The sequence below is a fragment of the Galeopterus variegatus genome, unplaced genomic scaffold (assembly GCF_000696425.1).
Source record: "Galeopterus variegatus unplaced genomic scaffold, G_variegatus-3.0.2 Scaffold600, whole genome shotgun sequence".
Classification (NCBI taxonomy): Eukaryota; Metazoa; Chordata; class Mammalia; order Dermoptera; family Cynocephalidae; genus Galeopterus; species Galeopterus variegatus.
This window is the reverse complement of record NW_007726711.1, coordinates 500,452-515,847: the sequence shown is the minus strand read 5'-3', so window position 1 is coordinate 515,847 and position 15,396 is coordinate 500,452. Positions and strand designations below refer to the sequence as shown.

General features: G+C 37.6%; 1 protein-coding gene across 1 annotated transcript in view; it reads left to right on the top strand.

Moving 5' to 3' along the window:
- UNC80 (unc-80 homolog (C. elegans)) overlaps positions 1 to 15,396 on the top strand; it is a 214,063-nt gene that overhangs the window by 18,346 nt on the left and 180,321 nt on the right. The window contains exons 7-13 of the mRNA XM_008570410.1: positions 2,373 to 2,512; positions 8,009 to 8,270; positions 9,294 to 9,428; positions 11,220 to 11,436; positions 12,108 to 12,248; positions 13,316 to 13,584; positions 14,960 to 15,328. Coding sequence (XP_008568632.1) covers positions 2,373 to 2,512; positions 8,009 to 8,270; positions 9,294 to 9,428; positions 11,220 to 11,436; positions 12,108 to 12,248; positions 13,316 to 13,584; positions 14,960 to 15,328 — 1,533 coding nt within the window. The remainder of the gene's footprint in view (positions 1 to 2,372; positions 2,513 to 8,008; positions 8,271 to 9,293; positions 9,429 to 11,219; positions 11,437 to 12,107; positions 12,249 to 13,315; positions 13,585 to 14,959; positions 15,329 to 15,396) is intronic.

Sequence of the window (15,396 nt, the reverse complement as noted above, 5' to 3'; positions counted from 1 at the left end):
TAACAGAAATAACTGAGACTGGGTAATTTGTAAAGAAAAGAGGTTTATTTGGCTTACGATTCTGGGACAGCTGCATCTGACATGGGCCTCAGGCTGCTTCTACTCATGGTGGAAAGTGGCAGGCAGCTGGGGGGTACAAGCAGATCACGTGGTGAGAGGAAGCAAGAGAGAGAGAGAGAGAGAGAGAGAGAGAGATGAGGTGCCAGGGTCCTTTAAACAACCAGCTCTCACAGGAACTAACAGAGTGAGAACTAACTCATTAATCCCCCCACCTAGGGAGAGCATTAATCCATTCATGAAGGATCCGCCCCCATGGCTCGAACAGCTTCCAGCACTGCCACATTGGGGATCAGGTTTCCACATGAGTTTTGGAGAGGACAACACATCCAAACTCTGTCAATGATAAAAAGTGAAGTGTCCTAGTTTAATTAACAGGGTTTATTTTTTTTCTTAATGGTACATAAAATAATGGTGTGTCTTATAAGTGATATCATCTTAGATACATAAAATCTCATATTTTTTCTACTTAATCCTATTTGATTTCTTGCTGAGTCGTATTCTTTTCTTTTTGCTGTGTTGCTTGGATGTGCTCTTTATTCTCTATGCCCACTCCTGTCCTCTAAATCCAGGACCTTGTAACTAGATTGCAGCTTGAACTACCTCATTGTATTTTCTACATCTAGCCTTTACTATTTCACATAAATACCACTTAATAATGCCTGACTAATTTTCCTAATGCATCATTTATTTATCAACTCATCATTCCAAACAAGTTACTATATGCAAGGTGTCGTTCTCTTATCATATCCCTTCCTCCTTAGGAACCTGTAATGGATTCTTTTGACCATCACCTCAAAAAGCAAACTCCCCTCCCTGGTTCTTCATGTTTTCCACCACCTGGCACCACCGTCCTTACGTGACCCTATCTGTGATTACTCCTTCAGTCAGTTAAGCATCTCCTCCAACATACATAGCATGGTCATTTTAGCATCTTGAGTCTTTGCTTTTTTTACTCTAACTGGAATGCTTTCTTTCCTCCTCATTGCCTGTCTAGATTTTATTCTTTTAAAAACCAATTAAGATCTCAATTCCCCATGAACTCTTGTCTAATTACTGAAAACCTGTGCTGTCCAATATAGTAGCCACTAGGCCTGAGTGATTGTTGAACTCTTGAAATATGCCTAGTCTGCAGCGAGACTGTAAAATGTGTCAACCAGACTTTGAAAACATAGTATGAAAAAAAAAAGAATGTAAACACTTTATTAATAATTTTTGTACTGAGTATATGTCGAAATGATAATTTTGGGTGGGTTAAACAGAATATATTATTAAAATTAATATTTTCTGTTCCTTTTTACTATTTTTAACGGCACCTCTAAAAAACTTAAAATCAGACATGTGGCTGTTTGTGGCTTGCATTATATTTCTGTTGGACGTGCTGCTCTAACCTACACTTTCCTATCTTAAAACTCAACTGTAAGCTCTTGAGTTCGAGGTTCGAGTTCATCTCATTTTTTAAAAATGCCTAAATCGCCTAACATGAGGCACACAACATATACATATGCTACAGGATTCTTTGATCAAGTTTAGAAGACTTATTTCATGAAATTTCTAGCAGTATTTTTCTCTCTATGCATTGTGGTTGAATAATATCTTATATTGTGTATGAAAATAGAAATTGTAAGACCTAAACTACTGTGATAGATTTTTAAGGATCTTCATACTATGGTGAAGAATTTCATCTGTAATACCTATGGAAAAATATTTCACATCACCTAAGCAGCATTACATTTATCAGCTAAGTGTAATTGAAATAACCTACTCGGTAAGAGGATTGCTAAATGTGTACTATAAATAAGTCAGAATAAAGATCATTATGACCCATTGGGAAAATGTATTACATCTCTCCTCTGATGAATGATAAAAAAATACTTGAACCTTGCACTTCCATTGTTGTGTTCTGGCTTCAATTTGACTGGCTCCTACCAACCTGGTGCTTGTTTTTGGTCTCATGTCTTTATTCAGCTCACCTCAGTATTAGCATATCTTTGATAAATTGTTGGTTTACAACTGTAGATATTGGACATGGAGGTGAAAATGAAAAGAATCAAAAACAAAAAGAAATAAAATATATGAAAGTACTTAGCCTAATGCTTGGAATGACACAGATGCTTTTCAGATGTCTGTTTCCATTTCCTCCTAGATGAAGGCAAAATCCCTTGGCCTATGACATTATAATTAGTTATGCTAGGAAAAACAAAAGAAAACAAAAAATGTGTATGTCACAATGTAGGTAATATGGTACATAATTCTAGAGGATATTCCTGAAGAAAAAAACAAAAATTCTAATCTGCTATCTCCACCTCCAAAAGGGACTCCAGGTGGTCTGTGAGACATTCCAATCAGATTCCATCTCACCCAAGGCCACCATTTCAGGCTGCCACCGAGGAAACTCCTTTGATGGAAGTCTGTCTTCTCAAACTTCCCAGGAAAGAGGCCCATCACATTCCAGGTACATGATTATAAAGTTAGAGGCAAAATGTATCCCAGGTCATTAAAACTTAAATATTCATTTTTAGTTACTTTTATAGCCTCTATTTTTAAAAATATGTATGTGTGTGATATGTGTGTACATATTCTTGGTTAATGTATAATTAATTAATAATTGCAGAACTGTACTGTGAATGGCTGTCATTTAAACTAGGGTGGAAGTGAGAAGACATGTTTGACTTAATGATATGTCTGAATATAATAATAAATAAATATATATAATATATATAATAAATAAATATGTCTGAATATATAAACCAATATCAGGGTAAAATCTTGAGGTCATAAAATATCCATAAGCTTATATTTCTTTCAGAATTTTTTCAACCATAGTAAGCATTAGAAGTTTACAAATAAAAACAAGAAATGATGTTTCTTTTCTTTTATAAAATCAAATGTATATGGTTCCAATCTGATTTGCCCATAAAAACAAAGCCAACTATAATGTCTAGGATTTCTCTTTGTGGAAAGATATTGGGTTTTTTTTTCCCATTCTCTGATATTGCTACACCAAAACATCTACATATATACCCATTCCTTGACTCATATATTGACAGTCACCCACAGCATACATACACCCACATGTGTGAATTAGACATGAATCTGTAGCACTGTGGAAAAATGAGTTAGGTCTTCTCTCTGCCTAGCTGCAGTGACTGGTTGCCATGGAAATGATGCACAAGGTAGACCTTTCAGAAAATGCTAATGTTAATATGTCTTTGTTGGAGGAGTTCATGCATTAATCAGAAATGAAGAAAACTTTAATAACAAAGCAATGCAAATATCCTAGCAACAAAAGCTCTCTACTTGTATCAAGCAAATCCAATTCATCATCTCTTTTGCGCTGACCTTGACCAAACTAAGCATCACTTTTCCCTGCACTCTTCAATCAGTGAACAGGTAACTAGTTTTTTTTAAAGTGAGATTTCATCTTTAATTACCATATGCATAGACTTAATTTACACTTCATTAAATATTGCATAGGGTCAAGACCGATTTCCACGGTTCTCTGCCTTCATAGATTGTCTATTATTTCTAGAGTCATTATCTGCCTCCAATGCTCTCTACTATCATCTTCCAACCTTAATTAATAACAACTTGGTTTCCTAAAGCCATAGTTGCTTGGAAGATAGATTAAAACAATTCTTACCTTTTTTGAAAATCTTTTTATTGCCATGTGTCATTTATTCTACGCATATAATTGTGCATAATTCTAATTTTAGAAAAACTTTAAGTATATGAAATATTAAAAAGTAAGTAAAAACCACCCATGAGCCCATCAGGTAGATATGAACATCATTAACTTTTTGTATATGTGCTTCTCTTCATTATGTTTACATCCATCATTTAGAAGAAAAGTTGTATTCATATTCATTCATAAAATTTTCATTTTTCATTTTTTTCTACAAAACAACTTATAGAATCATAGAATATTAGGGTCATAGAAACTTTGCTATCACATTATACAATGAGCTTCCCCCATACCATTTTTACGCAGTTATGTAAATTTATCTCTTACATGTTAATTAGATAGTTTGTTAGTTAATTAAAATAACTTTTATTGGTTAGTTAGTGACAAGTTGATTATATCTGATAATGCTGTCCTAAATGAAATAGAACTATTTATTGGTAATTCTTGCTTTTTTTTTCATTCTTGCTTTTTATTGACTATTTAGTCCAGTACAGCTCACACTTTAAGTTAAATAAAATGGGGCTTGAATAACACCTCAAAAGGAGATACTTCGGTTTATAAATATTTGCTACAAAGTGTGTGGTTAATTCATTGTTGTTTCAAATGGAGTCTATTTCAATATGAAGCAACTGAAATGTGAATTTCCTTAACAAATTTTGATTGCATAAACTACAAATATGTTTTTAGTCTTTAATCACAGACTTATATTGGTGGGGTCTCACTGTTCTGCAGTTAATCATTAGCTGAACTGATATGCTCTGTTGTAAGGTAGTTAATGCCTATGGGACTCAATTGTACAGTTAGTAATTAATTTCTGTCAAATAAATTTTGAGTGTAGAGAAAGACATAAATTTAGTCATCTGGTAACCTCAGGAACAAAATTGTCAACATATCATCCCAGTTACGGTGTTTCCATACAGAACTGTTTTGGATGTTGGCCTAAACATACAGAAATCATGCATTAGATGATTCTCAGGGCAACTGTCCTCCAATCTTATTAAGAGTGTTTGAAGAATACCTGGGGATAAGATTCCTGGAGGATCAAACATTCTGGTTTAGGCAGCCTGGGTGAGGCAGGGTATCTGCTTTTGTCAGCACCACGCTCACCCAGTGAGCAAACCGGCCATCCCTATATAGGATCCGAACCCGTGGCCTTGGTGTTGTCAGCACCGCACTCTACCGAGTGAGCCACGGGGCCGGCCCAGGGTATCTGCTTTTGTACCAACTTCCCTCCTTGTTCTCTTTGGGATCCTCATGAAAATGGTACATTGGCATCTCATGGAACACTGCTCTAGAAATTTGAAATAATTTAGGGAACTCTCTAGCCTAATTTACCAGCTTGAAATATTTGTGAACTTTAAGGAGCGGGGCAGAAAGTAAAGGGTACACAATAACTACAGCTAGTCCAGTAAGAGAAAAATAATTTGGTTGAACTGCCAATATCTACCTTCATCACAGCAGCCTAGTCAAGAAAATAGCAGTTTTCACAGGCTCCTTTAATAAGCCAAATGATTGGCACAAAGGCTTGAGGACCTAAAATTACCCAGCTGGTAGCCAGCCAACCTCATACTTTGTCTTTTTTTTTTTTTTTTTATAAACATGAGTATAGCACTGTATAAAAAAAAAGAAAGAGAGGAAAAGAAAGAAATCCTATTATCTTAGGTATAAATGATAGGCTGAGAGCAGTGGGTTAGGTCATGCTTCTTTAAGAAGGTGAAATGGGATGGACTAGGGGGAAGGGAAAAGTGGTAGAAATGAGAATCAAGATTGTTACTTTCCTTCAAACTGGTCTTGGAGATATAATCAATCAGAGTCTCAGGAGGAAACAAGTGGCACATTGGGCAATTTGAGAAGATATTAAGGCAAGGGTTATTTACAAAAAAAGAAGAATTTGGAGCCAAGGGCCAACAAATCAATAATTGGCACACCAGGGCAAGCACTGCAGAGGATGAAACTGGAGTGGTAAGAGCATCCAGATTATGCAGGTCTTGTTGGCCACTGTAAGGAGCTTGCATTCTAAGGGTGACTGAATAATCTGTTGGAATGGTTTGAGCAAGGGAATGGAGGAATATGAGAAGAAACAATGAGCCTCACAGGAAGTAATTGCAATAAGCCTGATGAGAGCTGCTGGTGAGTGGCTAGGACTATGGTAGTGTCTGTAGAGCTGATAAGGGATTGGAAAGAAAATCTATGGGACTTTACGATGGATTGAAAGTTGGCATGCAACTGACGTCCAAGAAGTATTCTAGGTGTCTGGAAAAAGGATAAATTCTAGCATAGCATATGTGGGAATTTAGGGGATTATAGAATGCTTCTCTACATATGGCTGCCAATTCAGTTAAAAAATTATTATGGCATCTTATGTGGTTAAACGTTAATTCATATTTAGTTTCCTACTTGTCAATTAAAATATTCAAGAATATTAGACTATAAGATAGCAATGAAATTCAAAATCACTGTGTATCTGGGCAATTGGCCCTCAACACACCAAGACAATGCTGTTAACGAGAGTAGAAATAACAAAGTATGACGTGCTTTGATAAGGGAGTAGAAAGGCTATTAAAATGATTCAAAGGGCACCATACGTGGCCTCGGTTTGTATTTTTGAACTTTTTTACTGCAACCCATGGTAAGAAATATATTTTACTAATGACTCATGACAAACGTGTGAAATGAGACAAGTTTCACCAAATATACATGTCCTTACTCCATGGTTTTTATTCTAGTTAACAGGTTAATAGTAGCCGTGTCCTACTAAATTAATTTCTTGAACCATTAAAGAGTCATAAATCTTCAATTAAAAAAATATGGGCCCAGGAAGTTGAGTAAAATCTCTCCTTCTCACTCTCAGTGGCTGGGTTTTTTTGGTTTGGTTTTTTTGCCAGAGCTCTTTGCGTATGTGTAATGCCATTTACTAACTGATAGCAGGGTACAAAAATTTCCTTTTTTCATCATCTGACTCCAAGGGAAATTGTACTTGGGGGCTACATTTAAGTTTTAGTTTTGAGATACCATCTTGGATGCCAAAAGTTCTAAGTTTATATTTTGTCATTTATTGTCTATCACTCTCACTGGACCATACATTCCTCGAGGTGAGGAAGTTAAACTTACCATCATACCTGCTAATGTCTCAGTCAGCTCAGGCTGCTATAACAAACTACCATAGCCTGGGTGGCTAATAAACAACATAAATTTATCTCTCACGGTTCTGGAAGCTGGAAGTCTGAGAACAGGTGCCAACCCTCTTCCAGGTTGCATTCTTCTCATTGTATCCTCACATGAGGGCAAGAGAACTCTCTGGGTTCCATTTAGAATGGCATTAATCCCATTCATAAGGACTCCACCCTCTTTACTTAATTGGCTCCCAAAGGCTCCACCTTCTAATACCATCACATTGGAGGTCAGGATTTCAACGTATGAATTTTGGGGAACAAACATTCAGTCTATTGCACTTGAGATACTTAAGATGATGCATTATGCTGAGTAATACTTAAAACTATTTTGTAGTAGAATTAAATTAACACTAAGTAATGAATATGTCATGTCTTTAAATTAAATAACAGAATTCCAGAACCTTGAGATTTTTTAAAAATTAGTTTTGATACCTTACATATATATATATATATATATATATATATATATACAACTTTAGAATTTTCAACATGACTTCATATGCCTCACAGTAAAACTTTTGCTTGTTTAGCACTTTGTAGTTCCCTTAGTTCTTTTACATAGTATTTTTACAATTGAAATTAAACTAGCCCAGTGAAGTAGGCAAAACAAATACATTCCTATTTCTATTCAGGGTAAAAATCAAACCTGATAGCTTAGGATAAAAAAAAATCAGGATCAGAGCCTCATGTGTTTCTATAGCTCTGACTCTCATCATAGTCCAAAACCCAAATTACTCACCAACTATACTTATGATTCTCCCACCCCCAAGGTCATGATTTTTAAAATCCATACCTTTGTAGGCATTATTGCCTCTGACTGAAATGCAGATCTGCCTTCCTGTCCTAACCTCGACTTTGCCTGGCTAATTCCTACCCATCATTCAAAACTCTCTCTGTGTCTCTACTTCAAGGAAATGTTTAGCAAAAGTGGAATGAGTGAGACCAGTTAGGATGATGTTAGAATAAACCTGACAAGAGACAAGTGAATGAATAAATAAATGAATGAGAGAAGTAGAGCTCTAAGCCATGTCGTGCTGCCCCTGGGAAGGCTTGACTGCCCATGTGATGATCTTCTTTCTGACACTGGGAGCAGGGCCACTCTCGTGATACCTCCGTGCCAACGGTCCCGCTATGCCACCTACTTTGATGTTGCTGTTCTCCGCTGCCTACTCCAGCCCCATTGGTCTGAGGAAGGCACCCAGTGGTCTCTGATGTACTATCTACAAAGGCTGCGACACATGCTGGAAGAGAAGCCAGAAAAGCCTCCAGAGCCTGATATTCCTCTCCTGCCCAGACCCAGGAGCAGCTCAATGGTGGCGGCTGCTCCCTCACTAGTGAACACCCACAAAACTCAAGTAAGAGAAACTCAGTGCATTGGCGTTTGAACCAACAGCTTTGGCTATAACAGAGTTTTTGTCTTCTGTGCATCCAGCTCTTACATATTCCAGTGTTGACTATTCGGATGGTGGATTATTCTGTTGTCATTATCCTTGCCCTTCTATCTTCTACTGTTGGGCCCTTTTGCTGCTCTTTAGTACTTAATTTACCATTCAAAGAAGTGCGTCTCTTGCACACACTAATTTAGTGTAAGCCTTTGTTAATCCAGAACAGTGAAAAATCGGGTCTTCTAGATAATCAAAGTACTAGTTAATCTGACATTTAATTTGTTGATTACCAATACTATAACATGTATGACACTAGCATTTTACTGAACGTGATTTAACCTCTGTTGCATCACTCAAAATTTTCTAGTGTCTCAATGTCATCATTAGGAATATTGCTTTTTGAAATATAGACTTACTATTTATTACAGATGTTTGGAGAAATAAACTGAGTGTATACTGATATGGTAACATCCCCATGAAAATTGCTGTTTGATAAATCAGTGTCCTAATATCAGCTTGAACATTTGTTCTTCCACTTCCCTCTTTCTCATTAATGCCATGTGTTGAAAATGTAGAGAAAAATGTGAATTGCAGAATGTTCCAGTTGTTTGTGTTTACTTAAATGTGAGCTGGTCATTTCTGAAAAATTTTTCTGCATGTTCTGAAAATAAACATCATCAGAGTGAAAAAGAAATATACTCTGTTTTAGTTGTAGAGAAGTTATAGACAGGAATAAAAAGAGACATCCATCTCCTCCCTATTCTCTTAGCATTCTGGATCTCGGGCTACATGACCTCACTGCTGAGAACTCCAAACAGAACTTACAATTAATATGAAATATGGATTTTTAAAGTTCAGACATGCCAGTTAACTACTATTTAGATATCAAAAATTAGGCATATCCCTATTAAAAATGCCACATCTCAATAAGAAAAGTATTTGGATTTAAAGCCTTAAGTTTTTGATCATTGTCTACCTTTATTGTATATTAAGGATCTCACCATGAAGTGTAATGAAGAGGAAAAATCTCTTAGTCCCGAGGCCTTTTCCAGGGTTTCACTGACCAATTTGCGTAGGTCTGCAGTACCAGATCTTTCTTCAGACCTGGGCATGAACATTTTTAAGAAGGTGAGTAGAACTACTTATGTTCTTGGATATTTTGATAATTAAGAAAAGTAAGTGTGCATGAGGTGTTTATTTTATTACATTGCAGTATGGGATGTGGTGAGAAAGGAACAGAAACCAATTCTTACTTATAACATTGGTTTGCAGTTTAACCCTGTGCATGTCCCTTTGTGTGTATGAGTGTGCTTCCCATTTTCAATGTTCTGCAAGGTTGTTATGAAGCTCCGTGCTGGTGATGCGTGTAAAGCACTTGTAGTAGTGTGCTGGTGGCAGTTGTGGTAGCAATGATGGTAACTTACATTTGTATGGTTTAACTCATTTTATCGAGTGCTTTATATAAATAGTTCTCATTTTATCCAATGAGATCCTTATTCTCCCCATTTTGCAGATAAGAAATTGATCCTTAGAAACTTTAGATATTTTGCCAAAGATGGAGCCCAAACTCAAAAGTAGTTCTTCTAGCTAAATAGCTCATGCTCTTCTGAATCCACCACTCTACCTCTCTTTTTATAAGTATATGGAGCTAATCAAATAGAAAATAATGTGTGTAGACTAGTATATATGTAGTGGTTTTGTTTCTTCTTTTTTTAAATTATTAGTTTAATTATGTTGATGAAGAACACAGAACACATTTCTAACTTATCTATGAGCTCAGAGTGTTGCTAAGTAAGCAGTCATGTCTGTCTTTATTAATAATACAACTATGGGCAATGACCATTGTTTTTCTAAAGATGTTAATCATTTTACGAAAAAAAAAAGAGGTTTTCAATACTGGCTGAACATGAAAATTTTTGAGGAGCTTTTAGACTTACAATTGTCCAGACCCAATCCCAGACCAAATAAGTAAGAATTACTGAAGGTTAGGCCCAGGCATTTGTCTATTTTCAAAGCTTCCCAAGCAATTCTCAACTCCTAGTTACACATGATCTTGAACTTGTTTGACTGGCAAGAATAATAGGTTTGTACCAATGTGTGCTCTGTATCTTCTTTGACTCTCCTTGTGACAGTGGCACACATTTGAAGTTGGCTGACGGGAACAATGGATCTTAACCTTGAAAAATGGAACAAAGAAAGACGGGCTGGTCCAAGTGGTGACTTGGGGATCCTATACTTTAACCTGTGGTTCTCAAACTTTATAGTATGCATCAAAATCACCTATAGGACTTGTTAAAACACATGTTGCTGGGCCTCATCTTCTGAGTTTCTGATGCAGTAGGCCTGGGGTTGAATCTGAGAATGTGCACTTCGAGCAAGTTCCCAAGTGGTGCTTCTGCTGCTGGTTCAGGGACCACACTGCTCTGACCCAACTCAACAGAAAGACTTATGGAATGTGTGACCTTTTGCTTAGTTTCTTTGGTTCTTTCCACACATTGTGAAAATTTCTCCCATTTTTAGAAAATTTAATTGTACGTATTTGTGGGGTACAGTGTGTTGTTTCAATACATGTATAGACTGCACAATGATTCACTTAGGGTAGACAGCACATTCATCACCTAAATATTTATCTTTTCTTTGTGCTGATTACAGTCAAGGTCCTCTTTTCTAGCTATTTAGAAATATATAATGTAGTAATATTAGCTCTGCGCAGCCTAGAACACCAGAACTTGTTCTTCCTATCTACCTGTAACTTAGGACCCGTTAACCTTCCATTTCTACTGGATGATATTCAGTGACTTTCTCGGTCTCCTCTTCCTGAATATTTCCTGTATTTTATTGCAGATCATGGAGCCCCTTGGGAGGCAAACTGTAATCTCCCTTTTTCCCTGTGCCTATCCCTTCTTCTCATCCCTGTAGTTCAAGAGCCGCAAAGAAGACCGAGAGAGGAAAGGCTCCATTCCCTTCCACCACACGGGGAAGAGGAGGCCGCGAAGAATGGGGGTGCCCTTCCTGCTTCACGAGGACCACCTGGATGTGTCCCCCACCCGTAGCGCATTCTCCTTTGGAAGTTTCTCGGGGCTTGGAGAAGACAGGCGAAGCCTTGAAAAAGGAAGTTGGCAAACCACCATTTTAGGTGAGCACAAAAGCCTTCCAAAGCAGGGCAGAGCTTGAGTTACCTGCTTAAGAATCTGGATCTAGGCCTTCCAGGCAGGTCTGGATCTTCCTTGAACAGTTCAGCCGAGAAATCTGGGCCCAAATGCAGTTCCCCAGTACCAAAATAATGCTGTGTCTTCACAGCCAAAGAACTGCAGATAATTAAATTAATTATGCAAGACTTCTGCATAATTAGACAGGTAACAACCCTATTTCTTAGATCCCTCTAGATGTAGAAACGTGACCTTAGAGGGCTTTGTGCATTAGCTTTCATTGTGAGTCTAAAGATGGACTTTTATTTAACTCTGATATTAAGAAAAGGAAGAAGTAAAACAAAGAAAAAAAATGTTTTTTTCTTTTCTGGATGGCATATTAAGAAAGTCAATTTAAAATCAGGAGCTGACAGCTAGCTGGGCCCCAGCAGATGGTTTCTGACGTTTGGCTTAGACTGGGGCTGACCTTACCACAGGCAGCTTCATCAATCATCCTGACCTTGGCTGTCCCCAGGGCAAGGTCAGTTCTTGCTGTTTTGGCTGTGCCTCATGCTCTTTCTAACTCTTGCTCTCCCTGCTGTCCTTTGGAAGACAAAATCTCAGCAGAGAATCTTCCAGATTTTAAGACCCTTTTGTGGGGTGCTCTTGTCTATCTCAGGGAAATTGACCCGGCGGGGCAGTTCAGATGCAGCCACTGAGATGGAGAGCCTGAGCGCCAGGCACTCCCACTCCCATCACACGCTGGTGAGTGACCTGCCGGACCACCCCAACAGCCACGGAGAGAACACAGTCAAGGAAGGTGGGTCGGAGGAGGGTCTGCAGGCTGGAGTTGTTTCTTCTCCTTTTTCCTGTTCTTATACTATACTCCATTTTCTTTGCAATCTGGTTCCTTATGGTTTTTTTGGAAACTTGCATTCTTGTATATATTGTTTAGCATTTACTTGTTAGCCATTCTTAACCTATCCTTAGTAGGAAGAGCGATTTGACAGCACATGATGAACAATATACCTCTCAGAGGGAAAGCAAGGATGAGCCATTCATGTTTGTTTTCAAAAGACCACAGACCCACAGGACTAGAAAGGACCTGGGAAGACATCTAGATTCAGTGCTTCGATCCCCACTATGATATCCTTCTGAAGGGCTTGTACACCTTCAGCAGGGAAGAAAGTCACTGCTTTCCAAGACCATCCATTTCTTTTTCAGACAGCTTCTATTTCAGATGAGTACTTTATGTGCTTTATGTGGAGCAAACGTGTTGCTGGGTGGAATCCAACACAGGTTGTTATTCTGTCCTCTTAACAGAATAATTAATTCTTATGCTTATGCTCTCAAAAGAGCTTAAATTTAATCCCTCTTTTCCCTGAACTGTATTTCAAGTATTCAATGACATCTATTAGTTACCATCACAAATTTATGTTCCATTACTTTTAGCCAAAAAATAAAATTCTTCTTCTTTGTTGTTCCTTATTTACTAGATAAAAACAAGTATGTTAACAGCTACAAACTTGAAGGGAAATACTTCAACTAAACTCATTTGTATCAATACAGTCTATCATCTAATAGTGGATAAAATCCACCTATGATGATCAACTAAACTAAGTCAATGTCAGACAAAAGTCAAATCCTATCCTCAGCCTTAAGGAAGGCAGCTGGAATTCTCATTTTTCTGTAACCTTCATTATTTATCAGATATTATATGGCCTTAGCAGCTTTGGCAGTTCCATAGGAATTGAGAATAGCTCTGAGACTATAAATCAAATATTTACAAAAGCTACAGCTGTGATTGAGTTCATGATTTAAATAACAGTGTAACTGATATTGCAAGTTAATATGGGGAAAACTAAGACATTGCTTTCATTTTGATAGTGCGATCCCAGATCTCCACTATCACAGTTGCAACCTTCAATACCACATTGGCGTCATTCAACGTAGGCTACGCAGACTTTTTCAGTGAGCATATGAGGAAACTCTGCAACCAAGTACCTATCCCAGAGATGCCACATGAACCCCTGGCATGTGCAAACCTGCCTCGAAGCCTCACAGATTCCTGCATAAACTACAGCTACTTGGAGGACACAGAACATATTGATGGGACCAACAACTTTGTCCACAAGAATGGCATGCTTGATCTGTCTGTAAGGAGCAAGAATTTTTCTTACCAAAGATTGAAAGATACTAACTTTTACAATGTTGGGCAAAATGGGCATATGGAATCTTAGAATGGTTAATATTTAAAATGAAAAAGATACCCATATAAAAATTTCACAAATGTGTCAACCATCATAGATGCACCTTTCCTTTTTTTCTAGCATTGCATTAGATTTGACCTGACCTCAGAATATTTTTATAATACAAAACCATTAGTAAATCATGAATATGCATATATAAGTGTACATTTTTTACACATATATAAATATACAGAATGTTTTTATAATCCAAAAACATTAGTATATCATGAATATGCATACATAAATATACATGCATTGTGTTTGCTAAGTTCTTTTTATTTCTAAAATTAGAGTAAAATGTTCTTCATTTATTTTCTTTTGTTATATTAGCAACAGAACTACAAACCTTCTGTGTAGCCAGAAAAAATGAATAGAAGTCCTCAAAAGATTTAAGCTTGCATTCTCAAGAGTGCCTGTCGAGTATAGTTATTAGCAAATGAAAGGGTTATTATATTTTACAATTACATATCACAAAATTTTTTATTGCACATTAGGGAACCTGGCTCAGCATATACTTAAAACATTAAAATCAATAAAGAAGCATAATTTAAACATGCAAATATTTTGCATTTAAAATTGCAATGTAAATAATGATACAATTGTGAATGAACAAATGTTCTTCTATTATGAGCAAAAGGAAATCATTGTTCTTTCTCCATATTGGTAGATAGTAAAAGGCAGAAGATTAAAACACTGTGATTTAAAAAATCAGTTGAACAACACATAAAAGTTTCCATTTGGGGGGCTGGCCTGGTGGCACACTGCTACAGTGCGCCACTTGGGAGCGTGGCGGCGCTCCCACCGAGGGTTCGGATCCCACATACAGACCGGCCGCTCACTGGCTGAGCAAGGTGCGGGAGCAACACCGAGGGTTGCGATCCCGTTGCCGGTCCCGGTCCGGTACGGGTGCGACACTGAGGGTTGCTATCCGTTGCCGGTCACGAAAAAAGACAAAAAGGAAAAAAAAAAAGTTTCCATTTGGGCAAATAATTACTCTTCCATTAACTCTCTATGCTTCAGTATCCCCATTAATTTTCTATATCATGGTGACTTTTGGAAGACTTAATTGAGCTAATACATGTATGCATGTTTAATTCTTTGAGTGCTTTATACTCTCTATTAAGCACATATACATAGGCCCCATGCAACTTGGGAAAATCTGAAAATTGCCTGAATTATTTATGCTCAACATAAGAAAATGGATTAAACAGAATAACCAAAACTATTTAGGAAGAGTGAGTGAAGTTAACTTAATCACTCTGTGTTTCTTTGTCTTCCCCAGGTGGTTCTGAAGGCTGTTTATCTTGTGCTTAACCATGACATCAGCTCTCGAATCTGTGATGTGGCACTAAACATTGTGGAATGCTTGCTCCAACTTGGTGTGGTACCCTGTGTAGAAAAAAACAGAAAGAAGAGTGAAAACAAGGAAAACGAGACTCTGGAAAAGAGGCCAAGTGAGGGAACTTTCCAGTTCAAGGGAGTATCTGGAAGTTCCACCTGTGGATTCGGGGGCCCTTCAGTTAGTGGAGCTGGAGATGGTGGAGGAGAAGAAGGTGGAGGTGGAAATGGAGGAGGTGGAGGAGGTGATGGAGGAGGAGGCGGAGGAGGTGGAGGTGGCCCTTATGAGAAGAGTGATAAGAACCAAGAGAAGGTATGGCTGAACCTTCTGTGTCCTCATGCTGCCCCTAATTTCTTTCCAGTACTTGCTAGCCAGCAGTT